Source organism: Hemibagrus wyckioides, linkage group LG24 (assembly GCF_019097595.1).
Source record: "Hemibagrus wyckioides isolate EC202008001 linkage group LG24, SWU_Hwy_1.0, whole genome shotgun sequence".
In the NCBI taxonomy this organism is placed as follows: domain Eukaryota; kingdom Metazoa; phylum Chordata; class Actinopteri; order Siluriformes; family Bagridae; genus Hemibagrus; species Hemibagrus wyckioides.
In genome coordinates, this window is record NC_080733.1 from 11,111,095 (window position 1) to 11,132,964 (window position 21,870).

Genomic DNA, 21,870 nt, shown 5'->3' on the forward strand with positions numbered 1-21,870 from the left:
TAGAGCCACGTAAGAGCAGTGGTTTACTTCGAAGAATAACAGTACTGGCATATTTAACAACAAATGCATGATATATGCTTTCCTTTAGTCAAACGATTTAAAAGAGAAACTATAAAAACTTTGACGTGCGTAGACGATGGCTGACTTTCTGGTCAATAATACGATGCCAGTGCGCATGCGTATAGCAAAGTGGCCCGATAATGGCACTGTATGCAAGAGCTCCTTGGATGCACTTTTGTGCAAATCGCAAATTTTTTAAAACAACTGCAGTTTATCACAAACGACACTCCTCGGGACATGTGTTCTCCAAAACTAAGGCCAGCACTGAGCCGGCTGATCATGTTCTCTACACACAGGAGCATTTTGCACTGAAGGACTCTCTAAGAAAGGTAACTGTAGCTGCATATCCCACTGTAGGGAACATTTAGTTATTTTGCTCTCACCATGCACTGCTTTTGAGTTTATTATGTGTTCTCAGACCCTCAAAAAAGACGTGTGGTTATTTTTTTTATTACACCTGAAGTTGAAACGGCATTGATGTAGGTAAGAGATCACTATACCGTTGCATGGAGCACCCTCTAGCAAGCTAGCTTAGCTACACACCTGGCGTTTCTACAACAAACTGTGGGTGATTATTTAATGTTTAAATATAATTGTTAGGAAATGTTTGCTTACATAAACCTAATTTAAGGTATACGGTATGGCTGTATTTAAAACATCAATCCTATTCACTACGCCTCTGTTTTGGAAAAAGACAGATAAGGAAATCTGCGGTGTCACGTGGCCTAACATTATATGGGAATCTAGTGAGCTGCGCGACTGCGTCGAAATGACGCAGAAATATGCGCATCCTGAGCCACGTAGCATGGTAATTCTTCCTTAGCCATTTTCCTGTACGTAATAATGAAACACAAAATAATAATAATAATAATATGACTATGACGTATGCAGACATTTGTTTAATTATATTTTCTGATAATAACAAATACTCTTCATGCCTAAGCTTTTTCCCATTGCAGTATTACCTAGTACTTGTAACAGTATTAGTAAAATTCTGGCTAGTTGTCCATAGTTGAAAATAAAATATAGTATAATATAGTTTATATTATAATAAAAGTAGTTTTAAAAATTATTCCTGCTCCCATTAGAGGAACCACTATTACTTTGACATTACACTCAGTCCAGAAACAGAACAGTGGCAGGAACCTCATGCATCAATAGTCTATATAATGTATTGGGACACATTATGTGTAGTCTGTTAAAACCATTGACACTTTTTTTAATGAAAATATTACAGTGAATCCCTGACAATGAGTAAGTCTGATTTTGGTCTCTGACCACAACATAAAATTCCGATTAAATCTCCAGTGATATTTGGTGAAGTTCAACGGATGTATTTTGTACATTGCTCAAAGGAAAGGCTCCTTTCATCGAACAATGTAAAAGAAAGAAAATGCTGCTAAATATAGGCCTGTTGGCATTAAGGTGGCATCTAACTGTCACTTCTGGAGCTTGAACTGGAAAAAGCAACTGTGCAATTTAGAAACAGTGAAGATATAAAAACTCTCATTAACTAACTTTAGCTGTAGGAGTCAAAATATAGATCTTGAACAATGTCACATTTCCTTGTCTAGTGAGAGGAAACTCCAGCGCATACATTGAATCAAAGTCTCGTTTCTCAAAATAGTATCTCCTGGAAAAGGTTGTAACAAAGAGAAAGGATGTTGCTTTGTGTTTTATTCCCAAGAGATTTTGAGTGTGTTAAAATGAGATACCAATTTAGTTACTTATTTATTTATCTTTTTAAACATTGCCTTTTGGGGGTTTAGGATGTCACTGTATGTTTTTTTTTTTTTTTAAACATATCTTATGGTTATTTATTATTAAGATAATCAATAATAATCACTTTTATAATGTTTAGTAACTTGTAATTTCTGAGTCAATTTGTAATTGTATCCTGTTTGTTGAATGTGCTGAAAAGTGTAGTGCCCATGACCCTGTATATAATGTCCTACAATTCTTCACTGCAACAATAAGCTTTTATTGAGATCCCTGAAGACCTCCATACTTTCTGCATTACCCTTTCATGGCACCTCCCTTCCTTTACTGTAAATAATCCGTGACTTTTGAATCTGGTGACTGGTGTAGAGTGGATTTATTTATTACTGGGAGGCTGAAGAAAGTTCTTTTCGAAAATCAGTGAAATACTGTTATCAGTAGCTAGTGAAATAACTTATCAGTGTTTTTGGATGAGGTTTAGTGGGAGTTCCTCCTGTTTTTACAACATTCCAATGTTCCATGACAGACTTTTTCCACAGGCAGTGAAAAAAAAAGGGTCGGTTAGACACCTAAACTTTTATCAGTCATGCTTCATCCATCCAGTTGAATCAGTCTACCCATTTATGTGGTCCATCTAATCTATCCATGCACCCATCAATCATATCCATTCTATATACTGTATACATCCATGTAAACAGTTTATCTAATTTATCCAGCCATCCTTCCATCCAGTCTTGGTCCATCGATTCAGTCGGATTTATCTATTCTATTTGTCATCTATCTAACCATAGATCCATCCATCCAATCTGTCTGTGCCATCCATTCATACACTCCAGTCCATCCATCTGTCTAATCCATCTGCCATCTATCTTTCCATCAAATAAATCTATCCTTCATTCATATCCTTCATATCCTTCTATTCCTCCATCCAACATTCCACTCCAATATTCCAATGTATTCCTCCATTAGTATATCTATTTTCACCCAACTATTCTACTTATCCATCCTGTCTGATCTATTTATCTATTGAGTCTAATTAATTAATATTCTAAACAATATTAAAAGGTGCCATTTTAGCAGTGATTGTTTTTCTGTCAGATTGCACCAGTTGTTGTTGCCATCCTTTGGCTGCTCCCTTGTTGGGGTTCAAGCTGCATATTTGATTTGTCACAGGTTTTACGCCTTCCTGATGCAACCTTCCCATTTTTTTCCCTGGACCAGAACTGTGTGTTAACCCTTCAGAGGCTGGTTTGGGTGTCGGGCCAGGACTAGAACCCAGGCTGGGGCGGTAAGAGTGCAGGTTCCTGCTGCTGGACCACCAGGGGTCTAGGAAAGGAGCTATACAGTTTACCAGTGTATGGAAAAGTGTAGGATTAGATTCTAGCAAAATACAGTTAGAGAACAGATACAGACTGTTTGACTTATTTAACTGTCTTTAGTACATTTGAGTGCTTTAACATTGTGTGCAATTGGAGTTGTTTTATAATGTGTACATTGCCAAGATTTGATTATTTTATTTATTACTGTACAAAATGACATTATACAATAGATACCCATGAAGAATTGCAAAAAAGGGGTATTAAATGGAAGGAGAGGAGGGCAAATATATTTTGACACAGGACATGACTGGACAGGAAGCACTGTGAACAGGAAAGTGCAAACTTAAGTAACTGTGACATGATGGAAATAAGAGTTGATGAAAAGAATTAATTTATTCTGTGTCATACTATGTACTGTTGTGTAGATGATGGAATTGCTCCATTCATAGCTGCGAAATGATAAAAACTGATAAAAAAAAAAAGTGCATAAGGAATGATAAAAACTGCTCACGTCATTTAAGTTCAAACCAAGTCAGCATGAAGAAAATGCATCAACAAAAATTGCAGAATAAATGTAATGTAGTCTTCAATCTTGTCTAGAGAATTTTCCGTTTTATTTTTGGACCCACTGTATGTGGTTGCTAGAATACATCCTAGAAACAACATTTGCTCCACCTTTTTATCCCCTGTTGTTGGTCATTTTTACCAGTAAATACAAAAATTAAGGCTAGACTGTCCTTGTTTCCACCCTTGTGCATAACAATAGTATGGAATGGTTCCTGGAAGGAAATGATCTGTTTCACGGAAGGGACCTGGTAGGAAATAATTCATCGGCAATCGATGCTACCAAATTTTAACACTTTGTGATTCATAGTTATTGAAGTATAATATCCGTCCTTTGGTTCTGGAAAGTCCATGTTCATTTCTTCTGGAAATGTTTTCTCAAACTTCAGTTTCTGGAGTAGAACCTGATGTGGTTTTCTGCTTTTGTAGAACATTCGGCTCAAGGTTCAACGTGTCGTGTTTTCTGAAACGCATGTCTGTTCATGACAGGTTTACCATAGCTGTCCTGTCAGCTCGAAAAATGAAATTTATCCTGCTGTTTGCTGGATGTTTGTTTATTTTTGCATCATTCTGTATAAACACCATAGACTGGTTTGCGAGGAAAGGCAAGTTTCAGCCATCACGTTTTTTTATGTTTTATATAAACATTACCTGAAGCTTTTGACCTGTATGCGCATGCAATGGGCTGCTGCCACATGATTGGCTGATTGGATAATTGCATGAATGAGCAGGGGTACAGGTGTTCCTATTAAAGTGGTCAGTAACTGGCATTCATGCTAGTTGGCTTTAGGCTAGTATGAATGAATGCTGCAGTTCATGCTCAAATCATCCTCATGAGAGATTCGTTCACTTTGTTGACATTGTTACTACACCTACCATGTTAACTAACAACTGGGTTTGATGCAGCTAATCTATGTACATTTGAATATGCAAATTAATAACAGTTTTAAAGCAGAGAATGAAGTAGCACTGCAGATCGCATCTCTCTAAAACACTCATCACTAATTATATAGGTTGTGTTTTTTGCTTCTAAACATACGCCATTGAGTAATATGTTCCCTAAGGGGAATTTTGAACGGTTAACGGTTTGAAGGGTACTAAGGGAACCTCAGTGAAAAACCCCTTTAGAGTGTAGATGGATACACATCACAGTATAACGCCAAGTCAAGGATATTAATTTCTCCAGTTAGGAAGCATAAGTGATTGTGAATCAGCTTCAGCTGCTTTGGTGTAAATGAAACTGACAACAGGTTCACTGGAAAGGCAACAAGCAAGACAACCCTGCAAAAAAGGGAATGGTTTTCATTTCATAGTTTTACTGGTGCTACTGGATCTTAGTGCAGCTTTTGACACCATTGACCGCACTGTTCTACTTGATAGGTTAGAACATGTTGTTGGTGTTAAGGGAACAGCCCTTTCCTGGCTCAGGTCTTATCTGACTGACCAATATCAGTTTGTAGATCTAGATGGTGACTTCTCTATGCATACCAAGGTTATGTTCGGTGTTCCACAAGGTTCTGTTTTAGGCCCAATGCTTTTCTCCCTATATATGCTACCCCTTGGTGCAATTATTCATAAACATGGTATTAGCTTCCACTGTTATGCCGATGACACACAGCTATATGTCTCGGCTAAATCAGATGAGAGACACCAGCTTATTAAGATAGAAGAATGTGTAAAGGACATTAGACATTGGATGGCCACTAACTTCCTCCTGCTTAATTCGGACAAGACAGAGGTGCTAGTACTAGGACCACATGCAGCTAGAAGTGAGCTTTCTGATTACAGAGTAACAGTGGATGGTCTTTCGGTTTCATCTTGTCCAGCAGTAAAAGTTCTTGGTGTGATTATTGACTCTGGTCTTTCGTTTGATGCTCATGTAGATAATATCACTAGGGTAGCCTTCTTCCATCTCAGTAATATCGCTAAGATAAGAAATATGATGTCACTTCATGATGCAGAGAAACTAGTTCATGCTTTTGTTACCTCTAGGTTGGATTATTGTAATGCCTTACTGTCTGGATGTTCCAGTAGGAGCATAAACATGCTCCAGTTAGTCCAGAATGCAGCAGCTAGAGTCCTAACTAGAACCAGAAGATATGAACACATCACTCCTATTTTAGCCACACTACATTGGCTCCCAGTCAAATTTCGCATTAATTATAAAATACTGTTACTAATCTTTAAAGCACTAAATGGTCTCACGCCACAGTACCTGAGCGATCTTTTAGTCTTTTATGATCCGCCACGCCTACTCCGATCAAAGGGTGCTGGTTACTTGGTAGTAACAAGTAGCAAAGGCTACAGCAGGGGGCGGAGCTTTCTCTTTCAAAGTCTAGGCTGAAGACACATTTGTTTAGTCAAGCTTTTAATATATAGTTCTTAGGTAAAGGAGCAGATTTGGAAGGTTCATGGGCATAGAGTGTTTGGTGTACTGGGATGTTTGGATGATGTCATCTTACCACCCTCGCAAGTCGCTCAGGTTTGCTGACTGTGAAGTGGTTGGACGCCTTATGTCCCGGGAAGCCTTCATGTCTGTCACCTTCTGGCTCTCGCTTTTAGTTATGCTGTCATAGCTAGTCTTGCTGGAGTCCCTGCCTGCATAACACACATAATCTACATTGTCTTAAACATCACACGATCAGAATCATACTTAATATCTTTCTCTTTCTCTCTCTTTCTCTGTCGAGCTATACACCCCACTCCTGAGTTCCCACTGGTTGCCAGTTCCAGTGTGACCACTGCCCTACCCCTGGTCAGAGTCTCGTCACTTGTCGGTGCCCACTGATGCTGTGGATGGATCTGTGTGGACCAGGAGACAGCCATGGACAGAGCCACTTGGGGACTTTCATACAGTCACAGATCTGCCATTACATCTGTCAGCTTGTGACAGCAAAGAATTAGTGTCTATAATGACCTTAGAAACTACACTGATCTAATAGTTCCTCATGGGCCATTGATTTCTGTTGTAGAAAGGACATTAATCAGTTACAGTTACATTATTTACTGCTTAGTGTCACCTAAATGAGGATGGTTTGCCTTCTGAGCCTGGTTCCTCTCAAGGTTTCTTCCTTATTCCATCCCAGGGAGTTTTTCCTTGCCACAGTCTTGCTCATTAGGGATAAAATAGTTTAATTATTAAATTTAATGATTTACTCTTATTTCTAGTTATTTAGTTATTTTTATTTATTTATTTTATTTTATTTTTATTTATTTTTCCCCTCCCCTTTCTGTTTTTCTTCTTTTGTAAAGCTGCTTTGAGACAATATTCATTGTAAGAGGAGCTATACAAAATAAATTGAATTGAATTGAACTAGACCAGTCTAGATTCCGGGCTAGACTGGCTTTGCCGGCATCCTTGTAACAATAGTAAGAAATATTTCCTGGTAGGAAATGATCTGTTTCATGTTAAGTTTCTGGTTTGTAATCTATGAAACACAATTATAGTAACTCTGCTTCAGGTTTAGTGATTCATCGTGATTCCAGTATAATGTCTACAAAACTCGACTCCATGCTGCTCCAAAGCAGTGGTTTTCCAGCTGTTCTGTAAGAGGGTCAGCTCTCAGTCAGTTTTGGCACTAGGCTTTATTACAACTCTCATTAGTGATGTCGTTTCCACAGAAAAAACATTATGTGACGCATGTTGAGGTTGGTCTCCTTCACATGCTATAATGAAGAATGTGATGCAAAAGAGTTTAAAACAAAATGACTCAAATTGGCAAAATACGCTTACTGTGATGCAGTAATGAGACTTCAAATATGAATCACAATATGGGAACTGTCCAAACATTAAAGACCATGTTAAACCTTCTTGTTAAAGTCAGTGCTTCTAATACTTTCATTCTAGTATTATTGTTTCTATAGTAACAGCTGATTCAGAAATATGGTGGTTGCTGCACACAATCTAAGCCTAACAGGAATTGATTTTTTTTTAAAAGTTGATAAATGATGACAGGAGTTGATTTGTTTCACAGATTTCCCACAAAAAATGTAACAATAAAGCGATAAAATGTTTATGTATCATTAAATAAAAAAATTGTAGCACTGAAATTGTTGGAAGAATAAAACAATTCTGGATGTGCTGTAGGAAAGTGGTGTCTGCATCACACTACCCTGTCATTGGTCCCTGTTTAAATATGTCTAGTAATGACCCTTTTTAGTGTAGAAAAAACTTTTCATTAATCCTCCCTCCTTAAAATTTGGACCTAATGTGTATATAATACTTTAAATGTTATTCCAGGTGGCAAAATATAGTGTATTTGGGTCTGTGTAAATGGGATGTGAGACCAGGTGACAATTATTCAAGGAAGAGCACTTACTCAAGCGAGTGAGGCCGATCACACAGTAGTGTGTTTAATCCAAGTCAAACCTCTATTATAATGGAAAATATCTCATCGCATTTAATTAAGGATATTGCATTGCCTTAAACACTGTTCATGGTGGTTTATTGTGCTCTTGCAGCTCATCGATCAGGAGATCAACCCTTTTGTTGATAAATGGGAAGAAGAGGGCCAATTCCCTGCACACAAGATCTTCAAGATCCTCGGGAGTGCTGGATTTCTGGGAGTCACTAAACCCATGGGTGAGCTGACTATACCTTTTTAAATTAAAGTGACCCGAAGCTGCAGAATAATTTAACTCCCCCCCCCCCCCACTTCTTTTTACGGGAATGGAGATGATCGTATGGAAATTTGATGTATGAGAAGACAGAGTTTGGTAATGTCAATACCAATTAAGGTTACATTATTCTGAAAAGGCAAATTCACAAAGGAATAGACAGCAGTGCGTTTCTTTAATCTAGTTTTCTGGTAAAACTCTGAAGTCTATTGTAAGCACCAAGACTGCACTTAAAGATCTTAAAAATGAATAAATGTATCCTCAGCGACAAGACTTTAATTAGTCTGCTGTGCCAGTTAAATAGCTAGTCGTTATCAAAGTAATGTTTTAATAAGGTAAATTATTGAATGAGTATTAAGTGGTATTTCGTATTAAATGAGAAATGTGACAGTGCAGTCCATGAAACTTTGCAGCGAGACAGAAAAACGAAGGGATGACTTTAAACATCTGTGCTCCTCATTCTGTTCACCTCAAACAATTGTGGGTTTTATATTATTTTATCTCGACTTAAAGATGTGGGATTGGAGAGAGCACAGTGTTTGGCGCAATAAGAAATTGAGTTTATAAACCGGTGGGCCAGGAGACGGAGGCTCTTGCATTAAGAAACGCTGACACCGGGAATGTTTTGCATTAGCAGGGAGGATTAAACAAGAGCTTCAGAAGCCTAACCTGTATATAAGCTTACCATCTGGGAACTAGACACACCTCATCGGATATGCGCAACCTTTCTCAGACATTTACTGTGAATGATATTAATCTAACTGAAATAAAAACGTGATCCTTTTATGAGCAAAAGCTGAAAGGATTAGGTTTTTATTTGAGACAAAGTAAACATTTGTATTATCGTTATCCCTCTGAGAGAGAAATCATATTTTGTTCGAAATACAGTAAGAATTGAACTGAAAGCTCTGAATATTTGTTTAGGTTTAAAGGTTTTACTCCTTCTTAGGATAACTGATATTCTTGGCTCAAGTTCAACACTTTCGGAAAATCCAATTTTCAAAATATATAAAACTATTTGGTTAACAACACATTAAAAAGGCTTGGACCACAGCGCTGTTGTATTCTCAGATCTGATCGGTCAGAAAGTGTTGAGTGATTTTCTATAACAGCAGTTTATCATCACAGGAAAGACTTTGCGGTACTTTCCAGTTTCTATTTGACTTAACATCAAGACAGAACAGTCCGAACAATCATTCATTGGGAACAAACAACATTCATTCTGTGAAAAGTCTCCACTCCAGTCAACACATCCCATAGGTCATGAGAAGGCCACACTGTCAAGTTCATGGAACCGGTTTGAGTCAAACTGTGCTTAATTGAGGTAGCCATTATAAGATGGTTTAATTGTAGTCATAAAGGGATGCTGTGGTATTTACACAATACTCGCCTGGTATTTACAGGCCCAGAGTGTCCAAGAAAACATTCTCCACACCATCACACCACCACAAAGCAGGTTGTGTCCATGGATTCATGCTGTTGACACCAAATTCTGACCCTACTATCTGCATGTAGCAGCAGATTCATTGCATCAGATGATGTTTTTTCCAATCTACAGCTGTCCATTTCAGTGAACCAGTGCCCACTGCAGCTTAAGAGTCCTGTTATTGGTTAACAGGAGTGATCTTGATGTAGTCTTTTGCTGTTGTTGGCCATCTGCTTCAAGGTTCAATATGTTGTGTATTCTGAGGTGCTTTTCTATTCACCGTGGCTGTATAGAGTGGTTGTTTGAGCTAATACTGCCTTACTGTCAGCCCACTTTGGCTATTCTTCTCTGACCTCTCGAATCGAGTTGTTTTCATCCTAAGAACTGCAGCTTACTGGATTACCCCACCCCCACATCCACACACACACTATTCTGTGGAACCTGCTCTTCAAACAACCCCTTTTGACATTTGCAAGGAATATTGACTGAAACTCTGGAACTGTATCTGCAAGATTTTGTGCATTGCAATGCTGCCATGATGTTTCCAGTTCTGACTTTAATGACCCTAATTACTAGATCTTGAAATTGATTCGTATCTTACTTCATGGAAGTCTATTACAATTAAAAGGGCCGACACCGTTGTAAACTTGAGAATTACAGTCACGCAGTACACACCGGCTTCATGCTCAGTGTCTTTACACGGTTTGTCGAAAGGAATTTATAGAGATGAGTGAAATCCTGATTGGTGTTGATATAAGAAATCTCTTTCTGCTGAGAAATTTATCCCCTGTGTTACAACCTCTCACGTAAAGGAAAGAGTGTGAGCTGGAGCGTTGAAATGGTTGGGCACCTCATCAGTGACCTTTCCTCCCTGCTGCTAGAAACGTTGTTATTTTAACTCGTGAGATATTTGGCAGTTGCTTAACTTGGCAGCTAAACTTGTATTATTATTATTATTATTACATTTCTATCCTCCGTCATGTTCAGTGGTGGGTGCTGAAATGGGTTCTTTGGTATTAATTACAGATAATGCACGTTTATTTATATTTTGGTGTCGAAATTTTCAGGGCTTCATTTCAGAGCCTTTCAAGCCACAGCCAAACAGCTTTAACAGCCTTATCACTTCCATTCCTTTAGGAAAACTGGGGATTTATTAAGACTGCTTTTTAATTGCATGCTTTGATTTATTTAAACATACTCTCCCAAGTGTCAATGTAAAATAGCTGGCATTCAATCATAATTAGAGCTGGGATCATGAAGCACACAATAAAAACCTGACAATTAACACTGACTGAACCATATCACGTTCTCCATGGTTTTTGTAATAGTCCACCCCATGAGATTCGGTGCTCAGTGGCTGTTTGTCTCATCAAGAAAATGAATGTTATCTGCCTGGATGCTTCATTTAAACGTACCAAAGCCAATATTCCTTTTTCCTCTTATCTGTCTGCTGTTTCAGGCGTCATCACTGCATTAACCTTATCTTTTTACAGCTGTATCTGCTTCCTCTGTTTCAACTTTCCTCTGCCCAAGCCAGACACTCCTCTTCTGAACTCGCCAGGAGAAAACAACCTGCAGAGCTAAAGGAAATATTGTAAAAAGTTATGTTTTATGTGCTTATGTAACACATTCCTCGGCCAGTGTAAAGGATAAATGCTCACAAACACTTTCTTGAACTGTTTGTTACTTGGAGGTTATTTACATTATGTATATGTCATCTGTCATTTCATAGCTTTCCATTTGCAATGCTGCATAACTAAAATGTTTTTTACCGAATAGACAGTATGATTAGATTCAAGCATCAGTCTCAGTTATCATTTTGTGGTATTCTGGGGAAAACCCAGATCTCAGTCTAGAATTTTGACATTAAAAAAAAATCTAAATGATGTAGATAATTATATAGATTATTACATAGATTATGTAGAAATGTTGTGGTAAGAATGTTCTGCAAAAATGCATGAAGAAGCCGGTTAAGAAATAAGCACAAAGATCACAGATGTAGCCTATGAGTAAATGTGTAAATATAAACCTAGTGTTCAAGGTCATATTTATTATTTTTGTATTTTATTTAGTATAAAATAAATGCATAGGTCATAATTAGTGTGTCTCATAATTAGTGAGGCGACTGAGGTACATGCAAAAGAGAAACTTCAGTTCATGAAAGTCTGTTATTTTCAAAAAAGCCAAGAAAAACAATGTGAAGGCTCTTTGGAGCCACAAAATCTTCTGACCATTTAGATTAAAGTATACAATAGCACTGTGGTAGAAACTACAATAGTGGTAGAACTGTGGTAGAAACTTGTTTTTGTTCATCAAGCATTATTACAGCACTGTTTTGTCTTGGTCTATACTGGTTTTAATCCATCATATTAGTAGAATATGTTTAAAAATTTAAAAACAATGTCGATTTTTATCATTATTTGATTTTGACTAAATGACCTCGCTGTTAGAAATGTCAGCAAATATATGTGCTGCAACCTGGCAGTCTGCTAGAAACACAGCTATAGTCGATACTCAAAGCTACCATCTATATCCAGTTAGCATCATATTTATTCACATGTTGCTGAAGACGAAGCACTTCAGCGATCTGTGGCCTTTTCAGTTGATACTAAATGATGCCTTTCCCAACCTGCCCCTGTCCCGTTGCTGTCGAAATCTGTTTAAAAGGAACTCTACATCTGTCTAGCCTTAATCTCTAAATATTTAGCTTCTTATAGATGAACTACTATTCTGTGTAATACGTCAAAGGTAATTAGTACATTGTAATGATATTTAGAGTGCAGTGTAGGTAAACAGAAATCGAGGTCAAGGCATGTGAACTAAACCGTCATTTGGAGTTGTTGATATTGACAGAATGTGGAGGTCTGGGATTGGACTTCAGCTACAGTGTGGCCGTGGCAGAGGAGCTGGGCAACATCAACTGTGGAGGCATTCCCATGGCCATTGGTGTTCAGACGGATATGGCTACTCCTGCGCTCGCCAGGTAGCTTTGAGTACTTACTCTTAAATGTGGTAGATGACATAAATATTCCTAAAATAAATATCAACTGAGGTCTTAGTAGGATCTATACAGTAATGACTAGTCAGGATACACCTACACATCCTGGACTCACAGCTGTTTGGTTTTTTTTCTTCTGTGTTGCTTTGCTGCAAGCTTTGCAGGCAATATCTTTGTAAATGGATTTTCTTTTATTAAAATATCAATTTGTTATGCAGACTTTTCATCCCCATCTCATGAGGTTTTTGCTTGCAGTATTGAAAGGAGCAAATTGTGCCGAGTAATGAATAATGTTCAATTATTGCTATGAGGGATGTAACTGAACTCAATGCCACTGTAGATTTGGATCTGAGGAGCTGAAAAAGGAGTTCTTGCTTCCATCCATAATGGGAGACAAAGTGGCGTGCCTGGGAGTGAGTGAAGTCAGTGCAGGCTCTGATGTTGCAAGTAAGTACATTTCTCCTCCGCAAGGAAACGGGGAACAAGGGATTAACACAGGCTTACATGAACCACAGATATGAATAATTTGAGGAAAAAAAAGCATCTTGGGCAAGAAGAGATATTAAGCAGAGCTAACTGATACAGACATTATTTTTCACATATGTAGTGTTCATGTTCTATGAAAAAAAAATGCAACATAAAGTATATTTTCTTAGTTATTCAAAGAAAGGGATGAATCCCAGTTAAGGATGGTAGGAATTCCCGGAGTTCCCCTAAAATTTTCTTTAAGGAAAAATACCATGTTACATATCTCCTTACTTAGATGAAATTGTCTCCTGGTTGCAACGTCAGGTGACTAGTAACACAAGCACCTGCTAATTCTGCTTTTAAGAATCCGTTATGGAATTCGAACAGAATTTTCTGTAGCTGCAGACCGAAAAAAAAGAAGTGCTGTTGTGTTCCAGGCATAAAGACGAAGGCTGTGCGGAAAGGAGACGAGCTCGTCATTAATGGTGGCAAGATGTGGACCACCAGTGGAGCGCAAGCAGACTGGATGTGTCTCTTGGCTAATACCAGCGATGGGCCACCACACAGGAACAAGTCCCTCATTTGCCTGCCCATGAATCTGCCTGGTAGGAGCATAGTTACCTAGTTACGTAGGCTCTTTAATACAGAAGAATATATATTTGCTTGTATGACCTTCTCCTGTTCTGACAGTGGCTTAGTTCACTGGTATCTTTACTCTGTGGGCTGATCTGTTACAGGAATTCATATTGCCCGTAAAATTGATAAGCTAGGCATGCGGTCCTCGGATACAGCAGAAGTGTTCTTCGAAGATGTTCGGGTACCATGTAAAAATGTCATTGGTGAAGAGGGAATGGGCTTCACATACCAGATGCTGCAATTCCAGGAAGAGCGTCTTTGGGGAGTGGCCAATAGTAAGTGCTGGTGGCATTTCCTTTGGATCCTCATGAGAACCATTTACTCCCTTGTACTGAGAGCATTATGATTGTGATTCACTGCATGTGTCAGCTTGTCATCACAAGCGTTGCCGTTAATGTAGGACATGACATCTACACATTGCTTAACTTTTTAAAGTGACCTTATTGTAATTTGAAAGTGTCCTTCCCTTTGGGTTCATGAAAAATGACTGTATGGGAAGTCGTCATCGTGGTGGGTTGGAAAGTCTGAGGTTTACTTTTATTATTGTAACGGTTGTCTCTTGACGTCAGTAGCAAATGCACTGACCGGGCATAACTTTATGACCATCTGCCTAATATTGTGTTGGTCCCCCTTTTGCTGTCAAAACAGCCCTGAACCTGACCTGTCTATCAGAACCAGCATTTATTTCTTCTTCAGCAATTTGCACAACAATTAAAATTATACCACACGGGCCAGCCTTCACTCTTCACGTGCATCAATGAGCCTTGGTCGCCCATGACCCTATCGCCGGTTCACCACTGTTCCTTCCTTGGACCACTTTTGATAGATACTGACCATTGTGGTCTAGCCATCACAATTTGTCCCTTCATCAAACACTCAAATCCTTACGCTTGCCCATTTTTCCTGCTTCTAACACATCAAATGTTCACTTGCTGCATAATATATGAGAAGATAATCAGTGTTATTCACTTCACCTCTCAGTGCTCATAATGTTATGCCTGATCAGTGAATACTCCTGCTTGTCTGAGATCCAAATAATTTCAGGCCAATTATTAAAATATTTCTTATTATTATGACATTGTCACTGTTTCTGTTTGTAATATAAAGTTCTAACAATGATGGACAAGGTGGTTCAGGAGACGATTAACTACACACGGCAGAGGAAGATCTTCCAGCAGCCTGTGTTGTACCACCAGGTAGTGCACTTCAGGTTAGCAGAGCTGCAGACTGAGATCGAGCTCCTGCGCTCTCTGCTGTACCACTGCACAGGTGGGCAAATTCATCAAGCTAATGTTTTACAGCAACTCCAGTGGGACTCTCCTCACTTCATTATTTTTAATGTATGTGTGTGTATGTGATGGAGCTCTTCTAACCACAACAGTAAATGATAATTTAATACATTTTGCTTTAATAACAGTATAGAGTGTTAAATCATTTTATGCCTGATGCATGGAAAGCAGTGTCCTTTCACATTATTTTTGTGGGCTAATAAACTTATAATAATTAGACACACTGTTATTGCAAGTTTATAATAATCAGACGCTCAATTAAACACAGTTTGCCTAGTAGATTTATTCATGCGTCTGGAAAGTGCAAGTAAATGACGCTTTGCTCTATAAGGAATGAATGACGTCCTTATTAACGTGAAATTGAAAGATTGACTTGCACAATAATGAAAGTGTTCAGTTTTATTTAAAATTTTATTACTGGCATTGAACTGCAGATGATAAATGTGGAGTTGACTTTGTCCTTAGAGTTGTACATTAAAGGCAACGATGTGACCAAGCTGGCAAGCATGGCAAAGCTGAAGGCAGGTCGTCTAGCACGTGAGTTGGGAGACAGTTGTTTGCAGTACTGGGGTGGGATGGGCTTCACCAGTGATGTCCTCGTCAGCAGGTTCTACAGGTCAGTCCCCGGGTGTCTCTTAGTCCTTGTCATCAGTATGTTATTAAGTTATTAAATATTAAGCTACAGTGACACCTAGTGATGTGGCTGATGAATTTGAAAAGGTTAGGGTTTCTAATTCTTAATCAGTTAAACAAAGAATTAATCAATGCCTTAATAGTAATAGCTCAATAATAGCTCTGACATCCCCTCAAGTTGATTGTTTTTAAAACCTTATGTCTTTATCTTTTGAACAGGGACGCCAGACTGATGTCAATAGGTGCAGGAGCTGATGAAGTCATGCTATCAATCATTTGCAAGCACATGGACACCCTGCCCAGAAAATAACACCGCTGTGTGATGTCGGTGTTGGTCCTTGGGTTAGTTAGTTTAAACTCGAGTGCAACTCATTTTAATGAAGTTTCTGTGACAAGGTTATTGATTATTACTATTTTAATTATTAATTATTATTACTTACTATTAATAATTATTAATCACCTCCTGCCTTAAAGGATAATGGAAAGCTGGTTATTGTAAAAAACCTTGGACTTATCTATTGTACTGTTGTTTAAAGTCCCATTTTTAGGAAATAACAATTAATATAACTAATATAATAACTAATATTATTATATATAATAATATATATTGTAATAATATAACAATAATAACAACTGCTTAGCAATTCTAGCTTTCTGTCTATGTTCTTCTTGGAACCTATCCTGACAGGAAAATCCTCTTGTGTATGATTCTGTACAAAATCTTTAGGAGTGAAATAAGCCTTTATAGCTATAAGATGTCAGCTTTTTGTCATGAGTAACCCTACTAATGTATTTTAATGTGAAAAAAGGGCCATTTTCATATTAGGCACCATTTTTTAAATGAATACTTTTAACCAGTGGTTTGTAAAGAATTGGCGCACAGTTAATTGTAATTGCTGAATAAATATCACGCATTGATGTATCCAACAATAAAATGTATATAAAACATTACTTTCTTCAACATTTATTGCCCAATATATTCTCTTACATACAAATCTCAATGTTGTGAGAAACCCAGCATTCTTAGTCCAGAGCTATTAATTCTGTTAAGCTGAAGGTGTATTCTGTATATTCAGAACTCAAATACTTAAATTAAACCACATATTAGAAATCAACAGGAAATTGTTTAGAGAGGAAACTTTCTCCGTATCATTTACATCACTCTTATTTCCCCTTCTTAGAAAACATCTTTAATGTTTACACATTTCCTTGGACAGTGAAATGTCCTGTGCTAAGTAATTAAGAGCTTTTGTGCAGTCAGTACAGTCTTGTCACAATTATTCTAAGAGAACATGCTGACCAGGAGGTCAGCTCAATCGGTTGTTTATGCCAGGTGTAGTCAACAATCTTGATGAATAATTAGTTTAACAAAATAGACTGTTTTTCTGTTCTCTGACCTGCAGCACAACCAGGATGTGTGCATTCACATAAAACTAACAATCTTGTTAAGGGCCAGTTTATATATAAAACAGTTGATTACACTCTTAGATGATGCATGCACTGAACTGTGGAAAAAACAATAGGATCATTCATTCTAGAAAACAGCTGTATATCTAGAAAGACATATTGGCATTGCATTAAAGACTTTGGATTTCACAAGGAATACTGATAATATAAACATTACATCCTAATATCACTAACCTGCCACAGGGAGGAATTCTGATAACTTCTGTCCATGAGTTTGCACAACTGTTGAGTGACAAATATCGAACACATCAGAAGCTCTATGTTAATCATCTCAAAGGCATTACTGGCCTTGTTTGATTTTTCTGATGCAGTGGCGCATGGGACACAGGGTAGAGGACGTCAATAAAGCAGTCAGATTCGTTAGTCCTTCCTTCCATCACCTCAGTTTGATCACCCAGTAAAGAACAGTGAATACAAAGAGAGCAAAAAGGAGCAAGTAGCAAAAGATTTTGGTCTGGCTTCCTCTGGACAACAGCTTCAGTCTGCCCATAGTGGCTCCCAGCAAACCACCCGTTGAGTCAAAGTCCGAGTCCTACAGCAAATTACAAAACGTTACGCAGGGCTTGTTATAGGCTTAGACTAATGGTTATTTACCATAATTAGCTGATGATTACTTTTAATAAATCATCAGAATTAGCTGATGATTACATGCCAGAGGTACACAAATTCTTAGAAGAATATTAATTTATTCACTTCGTTTATGAATCTTGGACATGCAACCTGGGAATTACCTAGGCTTATTTATTTAACAGCTCACTGCATACAGTACAGAAATACAAAACTGTATCATACAATCTAGCATGAAAATATCATTAAGTGCTTATATCACTTTTTTTCTAATGAGACACATCAAGTATTTCATTCTAATTTCACTGGTTCTGCACACTTTTCTGCAACTATTTCACTGTAACCAAAGGACCAATGATCTTATCATTATGTCAAGTACTGACTTGTTTAATTCTGACCAGTCAAATTGAAATATAGGATGAGCTCTATATCATCATCTATAGCTATGTGACATGTAGCAGCGCCACTTCCATACAATGCACACTGTAATCCACATAAATGCATTATTAACAACATTAACCTTAAATAAAATATGAAAGGCAAGATAAATGAAACAGTATATAAACAGCTTTGGCTTTTGGGCACGAGTTGTGATTAGGTGAGAAAATGTCTGCCTCGTAGCCTCATTACTCCAGACCATGTTCAGTCATTTGCAACACATTAAGCTGTCACACAAATTAATGACTTCTGGTCACAGTATCATGAGATTATGTTTTCTTATGGACAGTTAATTAGAATAATTCAATCTAGTGGATTACACTTTCCGTTATCTTTATTTTTGCATAAAGAAATGGAATTTTCCTTATTGTTTTTTTTAGTGTAGAAAAAAATGAAAGATGTGAAAGTTCTACATGGTGTGAAATGCTCCAACTTCCATAGATCATTAATGCTAACTTATTAATGTTTTTAAAGCTACAACGTGTAAGATTTTTTCAGTTAAACATTTTGGGGGGAAAGAAAACTGTCACACTAGATATTAATGTAATAATAATAAGTTTACAATATTCCTAAATGTAATTTTTGTTAAAAGTATATGAATTGTGGTCTGACATAAAAACAAACTTACCATGTCTGTTAGCATTTTATTTTGATATTTGACTTCAGTTCCGATGTCAATTGAGAGCTGACAGAGTAAAAGGAGAGACAAATGATCATTCACTGTTCAATAGCATACGCTTTTGTGCTCTATACTCTAGTATGTATAACTGCACATAAAATGTTCATGTAACTTACATGTTTCAGTGCGTTTACTTTTGCTCTAAGACCTTCCTGTAAGTGTTCGTTCTCCTCCTCGTAAACGCTGTAACCGCTGGCCACATAGTTCCCCTGTGGAGCGCCTTCACCTGTAAATAAATAAATAAATATATATATATATATATATATATATATATATATATATATATATATATATATATATATATATATATATATATATATATATATATATATATATATATATAAAAAAGTTTTGTGTTAATTCGTGTTATTCTGCATAAACATCAATAATAACAGCCTTAATCACTGCACTGTGAGCAGGGAGTGAAGTGTTGAGTGAAGGCTGGCCCGTGTGATCCGATCCAACAGATGAGCTACTGTTGCTCAGATTGCTAAAGAAGTTAATGCTGGTTCTGATAGAAAGGTGTCAGAATACATAGTGCAGGACGGGTCAGGGCTGTTTTGGCAGCAAAAGGGGGACCAACACTATATTAGGCAGGTGGTCATAATGTTATTCCTGGTCAGTGTATATTGGTATAACTTTATAATAACATATAACTGAGAAGGTTCAGAATCTGTCCAAAATTCATGTTAAATAGAAATACAAGGTATCCGAGAATATTTCTAGCACATTCTGAAAGATCTTCATCATTTCTACTATTAAGATCTTGTGTACAGTAAACTGGTGATGAATAAAGCAAGATCCATGAAAGAGAACCCACTGCTATAAATTTAATGTCTTCTTTATTTTATAAAGGCATGCGGACTTATGCACTAGGTATAAATAATATAGCAATGTTACACAATGCCTGAACAAAGTGTCTTTAGATTCACTAGATCCCTAACTAGCTAATGAATAATCAGGGATGACGTGTAGAAATCTGTAGTCATAGCTTATCTTATTTATGATTTTCTACCGAGAGGGAGGGAGGGAGTGAGGGAGAGAAATGTAGAGAGGGAGGGAGGGAGGGAGGGAGAGAGAAAAAGAGAGGGGAGTGAGGGAGGGGGGGTAAGAGAGGGAGAGAGAGAGGTGGGGGAGAGAGGTGGGAAGGGGAGAGAGGTGGGGGGTTGGGGGAGAGAGAGGTGGGGGGAGAGAGAGAGGTGGGGGGAGAGAGAGAGGTGGGGGGAGAGAGAGGTGGGGGGAGAGAGAGGTGGGGGGAGAGAGAGAGGTGGGGAGGAGAGAGAGAGAGGTGGGGGGGGAGGTATAGGGGGGAGAGGTATGGAGAGAGAGGTGGGGGGGAGAGGTGTGGAGAGAGAGGTGGGGGGAGAGAGAGGTGGGGGGGAGGTATAGGGGGGAGAGGTGTGGAGAGAGAGGTGGGGGGGGAGAGGTGGGGGGAGAGGTGGGGGGGAGAGGTGTGGAGAGAGGTGGGGAGAGGTGGGGGGGAGAGGTGGGGGAGAGAGGTGGGGGGAGAGAGGTGGGGAGAGGTGGGGGGAGAGGTGGGGAGAGGTGGGGGGGAGAGAGGTGGGGGAGAGAGAGAGGTGGGGGGAGAGAGAGAGAGGTGGGGAGAGAGAGAGGTGGGGAGAGAGAGAGGTGGGGGGGGAGAGGTATGGAGAGAGAGGTGGGGGGGGAGGTGTGGAGAGAGACGTGGGGGGGGAGAGAGAGGTGGGGGGGGGAGAGAGGTGGGGGGAGAGGTGGGGGGAGAGGTGGGGGGGGAGAGAGGTGGGGGGGGAGAGAGGTGGGGGGGGAGAGAGAGGTGGGGGAGGTGTGGAGAGAGAGTGGGGGGGGAGAGAGAGGTGGGGGGGGAGAGAGAGGTGGGGGAGAGAGAGGTGGGGGGGAGAGAGGTGGGGGAGAGAGAGGTGGGGGGGGGGGAGAGGTATGGGGGAGAGAGGTATGGGGGGGGAGGTATAGGGGGGGAGAGGTATAGGGGGGGGAGTCTGTGTTTTTGTGTAAATATGTACAATGTAAATAGAGTAATAAATGTCTTTAGAATTTCAGCAGACCATATTGGACAGATACAGATGTTCCCTAAAACACTGAAGGTGTATAATGCCCTGAACTGACTTCCTTTCCGTTTACTTCTTTTTTTTCCATTGTCATTAACGTTTCTTGACGCCTTTTCGTCATTTTAGTCAAACATGTGAACATATGATTTAGTAAACAAATAAATATCTGTTATTTGCCATAATCATGTCGTTTCCCTTTCAGTCTAAGCCCCGGGTCTGTCTGATAGACTGAAGTTCATAGTAAAAAAAGTTCCACGTATGAAGTTCCAACCATTTCTGCTAGTTATTTCCCTGAGTAATCTATATATAACCTTACCTGGGTTACATGCAGCACATATTCCAGAACAAATACAAAATAAATGTTGTTAAGTAAATCCTCTGAACCTCAGGAGATACAGAGGGAAGTGACAAACACAGAACATAAGCAGGTATCTGGCCTGTTAGCATCATCTTTATTGATGACTAGCTCTATTTAGAAAGACTTACCCAAACCTGCACGCCTCATTTTACCGTCAAATCTTCAACTGCCTTTTTCCTACAATTCCCTCACCTAAATGCATAAAACAGAGTGTTCTCTTTTAAAAACCGAGTCTATAGTGAAAGATAAATCCTGTTACAGTTCTGATATCTTAGCTTCCATCTGTTAGCCTACGTTTTCACGCCACGACATCCTACGGAAGCCGCCGAGGCGAAACGTGAGAAAGGGGAATGTGGGAAATGAAGTTTTTTCGGGTTTCTGCAATAACTTCCGTATCACATTGCTAAAGAGTAGCAACAAAAACAACAAAGACAGACAGCTATTCCTGTGATGATGATGATGATGATGATGATGATAATAATAATAATTATTATTATTATTATTACTAATATATATATATTGTCATTATTATTATTGATTAATTAATTAATTAATTAATTAATTTGTTTATTTATTTATGTATTTATTTA

General features: G+C 38.6%; 2 protein-coding genes across 3 annotated transcripts; one reads left to right on the forward strand and one right to left on the reverse strand.

Annotated features, from left to right (window-relative positions):
- The first annotated feature begins 166 nt into the window (after positions 1-166).
- Positions 167-16,680, forward strand: zgc:85777 (uncharacterized protein LOC405871 homolog). Of its 2 annotated transcripts, XM_058377526.1 has the most exons (9): positions 167-389; positions 8,124-8,244; positions 12,559-12,688; positions 13,044-13,150; positions 13,609-13,776; positions 13,909-14,082; positions 14,915-15,076; positions 15,562-15,712; positions 15,949-16,680. In XM_058377526.1, the coding sequence occupies exons 1-9, from the start codon at positions 201-203 to the stop codon at positions 16,037-16,039; spliced, it is 1,293 nt and encodes a 430-aa protein (XP_058233509.1). In that variant the 5' UTR covers positions 167-200; the 3' UTR covers positions 16,040-16,680. The 2 variants fall into 2 exon arrangements, with proteins under 2 accessions (XP_058233509.1, XP_058233510.1); XM_058377527.1 differs by lacking the exons at positions 8,124-8,244; positions 12,559-12,688; positions 13,044-13,150; ... (3 more) ...; positions 15,562-15,712; positions 15,949-16,680 and adding an exon at positions 2,953-7,397 and having other exon boundaries at positions 251-389.
- bet1 (Bet1 golgi vesicular membrane trafficking protein) lies at positions 16,665-21,613 on the reverse strand. Its single transcript, XM_058377528.1, has 4 exons — positions 21,409-21,613; positions 18,997-19,106; positions 18,830-18,886; positions 16,665-17,728 (listed from the first exon to the last, which is right to left on the reverse strand). The coding sequence occupies exons 1-4, from the start codon at positions 21,425-21,427 to the stop codon at positions 17,573-17,575; spliced, it is 342 nt and encodes a 113-aa protein (XP_058233511.1). The 5' UTR covers positions 21,428-21,613; the 3' UTR covers positions 16,665-17,572.
- Positions 21,614-21,870: the final 257 nt, after the last annotated feature.

Bases quoted from the DNA above. Each gene is read 5' to 3' on its own strand.
- zgc:85777 (XM_058377526.1), top strand. From the start codon at position 201: ATGGCACTGTATGCAAGAGCTCCTTGGATGCACTTTTGTGCAAATCGC. The intron at 12,689-13,043 runs GTAGCTTTGAGT...ATGCCACTGTAG, and splicing joins GCTACTCCTGCGCTCGCCAG to ATTTGGATCTGAGGAGCTGA. The intron at 15,077-15,561 runs GTGGGCAAATTC...CTTTGTCCTTAG, and splicing joins TCTGCTGTACCACTGCACAG to AGTTGTACATTAAAGGCAAC.
- bet1 (XM_058377528.1), bottom strand. The intron at 18,887-18,996 runs GTAAGTTACATG...TTACTCTGTCAG, and splicing joins AAGTAAACGCACTGAAACAT to CTCTCAATTGACATCGGAAC. The intron at 17,729-18,829 runs GTAAGTTTGTTT...AATTTGCTGTAG, and splicing joins ATAAAATGCTAACAGACATG to GACTCGGACTTTGACTCAAC.